Source organism: Petaurus breviceps, unplaced genomic scaffold (genome assembly GCF_028583685.1).
Source record: "Petaurus breviceps papuanus isolate PSGF00001 unplaced genomic scaffold, PetGlider_PUasm1.0 567, whole genome shotgun sequence".
Taxonomy (NCBI): Eukaryota; Metazoa; Chordata; class Mammalia; order Diprotodontia; family Petauridae; genus Petaurus; species Petaurus breviceps.
The window spans coordinates 228136-237711 of record NW_027186383.1 but is presented as its reverse complement, the minus strand read 5'-3'; the positions used below and the strand labels follow the sequence as shown (position 1 = coordinate 237711).

At 49.3% G+C, this 9576-nt stretch overlaps 2 protein-coding genes across 4 annotated transcripts in view; one reads left to right on the top strand and one right to left on the bottom strand.

Annotated features, from left to right (window-relative positions):
• USP40 (ubiquitin specific peptidase 40) overlaps positions 1–9576 on the bottom strand; it is a 411887-nt gene that overhangs the window by 281798 nt on the left and 120513 nt on the right. The window lies entirely within an intron of this gene.
• TRPM8 (transient receptor potential cation channel subfamily M member 8) overlaps positions 1–9576 on the top strand; it is a 42848-nt gene that overhangs the window by 22443 nt on the left and 10829 nt on the right. The window contains exons 12-15 of the mRNA XM_069103047.1: positions 93–238; positions 2681–2793; positions 4237–4453; positions 7263–7354. Of these exons, the coding sequence (XP_068959148.1) occupies positions 93–238; positions 2681–2793; positions 4237–4453; positions 7263–7354 (568 nt within the window). The remainder of the gene's footprint in view (positions 1–92; positions 239–2680; positions 2794–4236; positions 4454–7262; positions 7355–9576) is intronic.

The window sequence follows — 9576 nt, the reverse complement described above, 5'->3', positions numbered from 1 at the left end:
TGTGTCTCCATCTCTCTGTCCCTGAAGCGCTCTCTGTCTCTCTTTGAGTCTGTCTCTGTCTCAGTGGGGCTTTCTGTCTGTCTCTGCCTTAGAACTCTTCACAGAGTGTTACAGCAATGATGAGGACCTGGCCGAGCAGCTCCTGGTGTATACCTGTGAGGCCTGGGGCGGCAGTAACTGCCTGGAGCTTGCCGTGGAAGCCACAGACCAGCAGTTCATTGCACAGCCAGGAGTCCAGGTGAGAGCCTGTCCAACTGGGCATGAGTCTAGAGAATGTCCGGACAGCAGGCCCTTCCTCATCAGGTCGCCAAGACAATTATCAGCAACGCTCCTTTTCTGTAGGAAAAATGTGCCACAGGAAGCAGGCCTAGCCTGGGCAATGCCTCCTGCAGGCGGCCCAGGTGCTGTCCAACTCTGCAGCTCCAGCTGATGCTAGAGGCTCCTAGTCCAGAACACCTGCTAGAGTCCAAGGTCCTTTTCTCTCAGTCAGTAAGTGTTTATTAAGGACCTACTATGTGCCCAGCACTGTGCTGGCAATGAAGAGGGGAAAACACTGCCCCCAACTTCAAAGAGCTCACGTTCCATCAGGGATCGCCTGCCTGTGTGTGAATCCATACAAAGTGAATTGGAGGGGGTGGGGAGAGGGGAGCTGCTAGCAGCCTCTTAGAGCAATACCTGAAGAAGGGCTTTTTTTTACCTCATTTTAGCTTAATTTGGTCCTGAATAGATGTGGCTTCTCAGTTCTGAGCTTCTTTCTCCTCCCCCTCACAGAGGGGATCGCTACCTGCCTTCTGAGATGCCCTCAACCTGCAGTCCCACCTAATAGCTGACAGGCCATAGGGCGTTTTTATTTACCCAACTTTTGAGAGACTAGCAACAGAACTCTTCTGGTCCAGCATCAGACCCTTGAGGGCAGGGACTTGTCTTTGCCTCCCCGGTACTTTGCATATTTCCTGTATACAGCAGGTCCTTAATAAATGCTTATTTGATTCAATTGAACTGAAATTGTTTGGGGCAGCAGAGAGCTCAGGAGTAGGAGCCAGCAGACTCCTAGTTCCTGATCCAACTTAGTATGAACTAGGTACCAGACTCTCAGCTTTGAAAAGAACCCCTGAGACAGTCTGATCCAATATGTACTTCAAAAATCATTTCCTCTCTGCCATGGCCATAGATGGGCACCATTCAGAGACAGCCCAGTGCACTCTGGGAGAGTGGCAGGAAGGTCTCCCTGCCCTCAACCCTAAAATCCCCTCTTTACCACTTCCATTTCTCCTCCTCCTCCTTTCCCTCCTTCCCCTCCTCCTCCTCCTCCTCCACCTCATCTTCATCATCATCATCATTCTGCTGGTGGGGGTGGGGGGGAGAGGAGTGCAGCATATAGAGCAAAGCTAAGCCCTCTGCCCCAGGACACTCCTTCTAATACGTGAAAACAATCTCTCAGTCATCAAGTCAGTCAACAGGAATGTATTAAATGCCTACTAAGGGCCAGGGACTGTGCCTAGAAAACAAGACAAGAACAGTCTCTGGCCCCAAAGAGTTCACCTGCCAATAGCTGCTGTCCACCCCAGCCCCTAGCCTCTCTTCTCAGGGTAAACATCCTCAGTTCCAGTGATTCTCCTCACATCTTGAAACCCTTCACCGACCTACTCACACTTCTCTGGGTTCTTTCCAGTTCACTCAAGTCCTTCTTAAAATGTGGTACCTGGAACCTAACCAAAGCTCCAGATAGGGGCTGACCAGGCAGAGTAAGGCGGGGCGTTCCGGACCCTTAATGCAGTCCAACTTCGCATCACCTTGCGTGTCTGTCTTATCACATTGTTGCCTCACATTGACTTTGCAGGCCGACAAAAAATTCCTTTCAGCCATACTAACTGTCTCAGCACACCATCATCTTGTATGTGGAACGTTGAGTTTTAGACCATGTACATTTTCCTACTCACCCCTACACGGTGTTATCTTCTTGGATTCAACCGAAGCCTCCAACCTCTTTCGGTTTTGTGCATCCTGTTTTCTCCTCCCGTGAGTTTTCAGCCCATCTGATAAGCTTGTCATCTACACCTTTCTTCAGAACATTGATGAAAAATGTCGAAGAGCCCAAGCTCAGTGAGAAAAGGGCAGAGGACGGGTGCTAGGGGTAATCAGCAGGCCTTGTCAGCAGAAGCTACATTGGGTCAGCCTTCTGCAAATTCCATTTCCATGGCAAGAAGCAGAAAAGTCCGAGTGCACTTACATGAATACTGTTACTTGTTGGTGTTTGGTCCATAAGAGGATCATTCAAATGATGGTTGATTTCTAATTATAGATGGGTCACAATTCAGCAGCAGTAAGTCCACTCCAGGACTGGACCATAGTGAGTGAAGGCTTGAGCATGATTCAGGTCTGTGTGGGCAGATTTCCAAGATCAGCCCAGGCAATGGAGGGTGGGCGGACTGGGGGAACTGAGGAGAGCTCTCTGCTTGTCTGATTCATTCATTCTTCTCTCCCTCTCCATTAAGGCACATAATAGAGAGCTGATTGTGGCAGGCTTGTATTCAGCTCATGAATCGGCTTTGTAATATGAGACATTGCTTCAGAGTGATGGCGCTTTCCAGGTGGGGAGCGTGGTAGAGGACGAGCGGAGCCTGCCCAGCTCTCTCGCCCTGACAGAGGACGGCCTCCGTTCTCTTGTCTGTTGCTGCAGAATTTCCTTTCCAAGCAATGGTACGGAGAGATATCAAGGGACAGCAAGAACTGGAAGATCATCCTCTGCCTGTTCCTCCTCCCTCTGGTTGGCTGTGGCTTCGTGTCCTTCAGGTGATGACCACGCTTTCCTTAAAAGGCTCATTCAGTGAAGGAAAGTGAATGAAAAGGCAGATGACCAGCAAGTGACCTCCCACAATCCTCCCTGGCCTCTTGTCACGGCAGGCCCTTCTTGGAGTGGCCCCAACAGGCACTTGTGTGACCAGCTTGGTTTGAGTCGCATCTTGTTTGTTATTCCATAAAAAGGTCCCAGACTGAGAGCTGAAAGGGACCTTCAGGGCCACGTAATCCAACCCTTTCATGCCCTGTATGAGTAAACTGAGGCCAGAAAAGTTACCAGCTGGGCCACAGAGTTGGAGCTAGGTGATACCAGAGGCCACCTTGTCCAACTTCCTGAGGCAGAGCAGAGACGGAAAGGCGCCTTAGCCAAGGTCAAACTGGTTCCCTCCCATAGTCCTGAGGCGCACACCTCTCCTATGGCATTCACTACATGCTTCCTCATGCTATTGCTATGTGGGGGCATATATGCACATGTGTGCATATGTATGTGCGGGTGCATGTAATTTATCCTACTGGACTTTTGTGCAGCCACAGCGGCTTAAAACCTCCTGCGGTGGCTTGCAATAACAGACTCTTAAAATGTGGTGAATTTTAAAAATGAACGTGCTGATAGCAATACACTGTACTGACAGCAGCACAAAAGTCCTTTGAAGGGGCCTTAATGCCCAAGGAGGGGTGGATTGGGACAACATGAGGACACTTGGAGCCTTTCTTAGATTGAGGGATTTTAAGGTGCTAAAGTGAGCAGGGAAGACACTGCAGGCCTGGGGGGAAGAGTGTGCAGAAGCCTGGAGGTGGGAGGGCAGAGATGCCTGATTCTCAGCTCTGTGGTTGGCAGTATGAAGCAGTGCTTAATTTGGGCAATGAGAGCAAAGGTTGGCTATCTGAGGGCAGCCTGAGTTTTTTGGTCTTCTGGAAGTGGGTTTCTAATTTGTCTAGAAAAGAGAACAGGATAAGCAGGTTCATGGGGCAGCTAGGTTTTGCAAAGGACAGAAAACCAGCCCTAAAATCAGTCCAGATCTGACCTCAGACACTTGGCACGTACTATCTGTGTGACCTTGGGTAAGTCACTTAACCCTGATTGTTGGAGGGGGGGAGGAGAGGAGATAAGGAGGTTCAAGCCAGTATTGGCGTTATTTGTTGACAAATTATGTTAGTCCTCAGAGGGTTACTATGGACTCATTCATTCATTGGCCAGCCTTTGTCAAGCACCTTCCCCTGAAGGGTAGGGCCCACTCTACTAGAGGAAACAACAGAACACAAAAGTAAATACAAAATACACAAGTAGTGCTAAGTCACTGGGGATGGGCTGGAGGGATGCAGCGGGCTTCCTGTAGGAGGTGGCACATGACCACACAGAGGGCACAGATCCATTTCCCAGGGGGCAGGCGCCACTTCCAAAGGCCCAAGCTCTCAGTTCATGTCTTTCCCCCTCAGGAAGAAGCCCGTCGACAGGCACCGGAGGATCATCTGGTCCTACCTGGCTTTCTTCACCTCGCCCTTCGTGGTCTTCTCCTGGAACGTGGTCTTCTACATTGCCTTCCTTCTGCTCTTCGCCTATGTGCTGCTCATGGATTTCCACTCCGTGCCTCACACGCCAGAGCTCATCCTCTATGCCCTGGTCTTCGTCCTCTTCTGCGATGAAGTAAGACAGGTGGGCAGCTCCATTCCCCAGGAGAGCTCAGCTCTCTCAGAAGCCAGAGAGGACAGGGGCTGTCTTCAGAGTCCAGAGGGAGCTGGTTCTAAAACCAACTGTCCTGTTGTAAGGAACAAAGACAAGGAGGGACTTTACACAGCCCCCTATGGCTGTGCAATCCTTCATCAGCCCAAAGAAAGTCCCTTCAAACCCCAGTCCTTCTGCTTTCCCCATTCAATTCAACAGGCGAGTATTGAGCACCTACTTGAAAGTACATCGCAGGGACTGAGGGAGACAGTGTATAGATATATAAGGAGATATAAAATTACACAGAGAGTATATGAAGGGAATTTTTGGAGGGCCCTAGCATCTGGGGAGAGGTGAGAAAGGTCACACATGGAAGAGGAATCTTAAGTTGAGTCTAGAAGTTCCAAGAGGCAGAGGGGAGGATTAAGGGGATTACAGAGCTGTGGGGGAAGGCTTTCTAGGGGTATATGTGGTCTAAAGAGGAGGTGATTACCAATTTTGGGGGCCAGGGGAAGGCTTTGAAAAATGTGGGATTTTAGGGGTGGCTAGGTGGCCCACACACACACACACACACACACAAAACTGGCCATGTAACCTTGGGCAAGTTACTTAACCCCAATTGCTTTTAAAAAAAAAAGAAAAGAAAAGAAAATGTGGGATTTGAGTAGGGTCTGATGAATAAGAAAGCACCATGTGAAGCCTGGGAGGAGGAGGGGGTATCAGAGTGAGGAAGGGTAAGGGGGCTGGACAGTGCAGGATGTGTTACAAGGATGGTGGCTGAAGCATAAAGAGGGTGGAGATGAGTGGGAGGAGACAGGGCTAGACAAGGAGACTGGCATCAGACCATGGAGAAGAGAGGGAAGAGGGGGCTATGGTAAAGATTTTTGAGGAGAAAAGTTATGCTGAGGCTCCATGGCATAATAGAGAAGGCTCAGAAGTTTAGGTCAACAGGACTTAGTTTCAAATCCACCTTAGACATTTACTAGCTGAGAGACTCTGGTCAAGTGACTTAACTTCTGTCTGCCTAAATTTCTTCAAAGAATCCCTTAAAGAAGAGATTGATATCCATGGCTACTGAGATCACTGTCAGTTCCCAAGATCCCCATGATCCCATGATCCCATGATTCTTATGATCCATTGATCCCCATGATCCATTGATCCTGTGATCCCATGATGTATGGGTGAAATTATTCCTTTGGCCACCATGCAAAAGGCATATTCTATGAGGGGAGCAGTAGGAAGATGATAACCTTCTCAGAGTCATTTATAGCAGGGGTGGGTGGTGGGGAATGTGTGGGATAGTGGGAATAGAAAAGAGGAAGTGGACAGGAAAGATCTCTCAGGAAGGTGGAAACCACTGGATTTGGTCACTGATTGTAGGCTTGTGTCCAACTCTTCATGAACCCTTGGGCTTTTCTTGACAGAGGTACTGGAGTGGTTTGCCATTTCCTTCTCTGGCTCATTTTACAGATGAGGAAACTGAGGCAAACAAGGTTAAGTGACTTGCCCAGGGTGATAGCTAGTAAGCATCTGAGGCCAGATTTGAACTCAGATCTTCCTGAGTGCTCTATCCTATATTCTGCTGCCCAGCATCAGAGGATTTGAGTTTAAACCTCACCTCTCAGGCTGGCTACCTAGAGCAAATCACTCTCCCTCCCTAGGCCTTCACTTGGTCCCATGTAAAATGAAGGAATTGGGCCCCTTGGCCTCTGGGCCCTTCTGGCTCTGGATCTGCTCTCCAAGGATCCTAAGACCAGAAGCTGCAGGAGACTTGCAGGTCCTCAGGGGAGGTGGAGCTGTTCCCTGGCATTCCCCTACAACAATGAAACCACAAGTCTGATTATCCCCCTCCCATAAAAATAATGACCAATGACTGACCTTTCTAAAGAGCTTTGAAGACGCCTCCTCTGACCCTCTCAACGGCCATGTAGGGGAATCACTAGAGCTTTTATCCCCATTTTACAGATGATGAAACTGAGGCTCAAAGATGTTACATGACCTGTCTGCCCATGACTCCATAAAAATGAGCTATCTAAGGTAGACCTCACCTGTCCACGAGGCCAGGGCTGGCTTTCATATAGGTGCATTGTGGTTGGCTTCTTGTTAGCTGCACCACCTTGGACATTAATCTTTCAGGTGTCTTCCAACTCCTTGATCTCCTGAAATCCATGGGATAGAGAGGGGATGTTCTGGAGAAGCTGTGAAAACCAGTTTGGGTGTGATGGATAGATGGACAGATGGATGGACGGACAGATGGAAGGGTGGATGGATGGACGGATGGACGGACGGACGGATGGACGGACGGACGCACGGATGGATGGATGGATGGATGGATGGATGGATGGATGGATGGATGGATGGAGGGAGGGAGGGAGGGATGGACGGATGGATGGATGGACAGATGGAAGGGTGGACGGATGGGTGGATGGGTGGGTGGGTGGATGGATGGACGGATGGGTGGATGGGTGGGTGGGTGAATGGGTGGGTGGGTGGGTAGATGGATGGATGGAAGGATGGATGGATGGATGGACGGAGGGACAGACAGATAGACAGTTAGGTAGATGCTCTTTCCACTTTCAGGATGACATCAAGAATGGTCCTAGCTCTCAGGATACCCAGATATTCGTCGGGAGGTCCCAGTCTCTTTGTCCCTTGAACACCTGCCTCACACAGTCACTATAAATGAGCTGGTGATGAATAAATGAAAGAGAGTAAAGGAAGTCTGGGAGAATGGGGTAGTGTGGGCAGCCAGGGCTCCTTAATGATGGTGCTGCACTCCCCTCCCCCCTTCTGCCCACAGTGGTACATGAATGGCCTGAAGTACTTTACCGACCTGTGGAATGTCATGGACACTCTCGGACTATTTTACTTCATAGCGGGGATCATCTTCCGGTAAGAGACTCTCCTGGCCTTTCTGAATCACGCACTGTCTGAGCTTTTCAGTGAGCAGTGAGATGGAGAGAGGCCTAAGGTTCACTACACCGTCAGTGATCACAGTGAGCCATGGATGATGTCTCCTTCTCCCCACCCCCACCACAGATGTGCTGAGGTCTCCTCTGATGTCAAGTGGGGGCTCTCATCACTAGGACAGACACTGTAGTCTTGGGGAAAGGAGTGCTGGATCTTGGAGCTGAAAGACCTGGATTTGAATTCCAACTCCTGGGGCCTTGGCCAAGGGCCTTGGCTGCCACAAGTGCCAGTTGCCCCATTTGTACAATGGAAATGAGGATGCTTTACAGACTGTTTTAATGTCATGGAATCGTTGTGAAGATAACTGGAACACTGGAAATGACCTTAGAGGTCAGTTCGTCAAATCCCTTCATTTTACAGACAAGGAAACTAAGGCTGAGGGAGTTTAAGTGACTTGCCCAAAGAAGGTCACCCTAATAGAATCACAGAATTGAAGAGTAGAAAGAGGGCTCAGCAGGCCCCTAGTGCAGCCTCTACACAAAAGAAACACCCAATGATTGGTCATCCAGCCTCTGTTTCAAAATGGTCAAGGAGGGGAAGCCCTCCCATCTCTCCGGCAGTCTCACTACTTTGATTACTCCCTCCAATGACATAGTCCCAACCCTTCCACACCTGCCTGTCCATCCTGTATGATTCAAATGGCACTTCAGGTTATGTAAACAGCAGGATGCTGCCCTAAATTAAGTCAGTCCACTTGATCCCAAAGCTTACAGAAGGCAGTCTCTAGGCATGACAGGGTAATAAGCTCTCCCCACAGCTTAAAAGAGTCTCCTTCTACCAGAAACAAGGCATCTGGCAGTTCCCCAAGTTGTCTTCCTGTCAAGGGCAGGTCTCTTGGAAGGAATAGGAGACAGCGAGGGTGAGGGTAGCGGTTCCTCTGCACATCCTTCTGACCACATGGAGGGACTAAGAGTAAAACAGAAGCTATGAGAACCTTGGGAGCAGTTGTCCCATCAATGGAAACGTTCAGGCAGAGACGATATAACTACCTCTAGGGGATGTTTGGGGGCATTCTGCGTTCGGTGAGAGTCGGGGCAGGAGACCTCCCAGGTCTTCTTTAGCTCTTACTAATCTATGGTTTAAAAAGTAACAAAAATCAAACAGCCCCCTCTGTGGGTCTTTCCAGGCCTGCCCTTCTAAGATTCTGGATTCTCTGTCAGCAAGTCCTTCCACCCAGAGCTTCTGGTGATCTGGGTGTGTGCAAGCCAGAGAGAACAATCAAATGCTCAGCCTTGGAGCTGATGGACTCCACAGACTGAGATTAAGTCTGGGTCACCTCCAGGGCACATCTGGACATTAGAAAAACACCCCTGACCCAACTCCTCTGCTTGCTTAAGTTAAATGGTTCACTTTTAGGGATTCCAAGCAGGCTCCTGTAGAGCTGGGTGGACCGTGAAGAAAGAGATGAAGGAATCCACCCCAATCATAAACCATTAACAAGCGATTTGCTCAGGATGGTTGTTCCCACCTCCATGCTTGTGCCACACCTAGAATTCTCTCCTCACCATCCCCTCTCAGATTCCCGAACTTCCTTCGAGATTCAGTTTAAGACTTGTCTTCCATAGGAAGCCTTTCTTGCCTTCCTCCCCACCCCAGACATACACCAGTTCCTCAGCTCTGAGTTCACTACTTTGTAGGCGTCTTATAAATACCTATCCATGTTGTCTCCCCGGTGGAAGATGAGGTCCTTGAGAGCACAGACCCTGTTTGCTGCTATTATTTTATCCCCAACAGATATGATATAGTAGGAGAGGAGAGGATATAACGGGACCGGACAGGACAGGCCGTTACAAAACATAAGTGCTGAATAAATGCTCATCAGTCGAATTGAAAGGAGCTGTACCAAGAATTGAATGAAGCGAGTCGCTAGTCCCTAGTTGCTCTTTCCGTGGTGTTCTCCTAAAGCTGTTGGACAGATTCCTTTGGCTTTGGACCATTTCCTGAAACGAGACCACCTTTTCACCTTTGTCTTGCCTATGAAATCTGCTCAAACACTGTTGTTTCAAATCGAGCCTTTATGATTGGAAAACTAAAGCTGATCCATGTGCCTGCCAGGTACTCCACTAGCTACTGGTGATACAGAGACTGTCCTTGCACTCAAGGAGCTTACATTCTATCAGTGGAGACAAGTTGCACAGACGGAA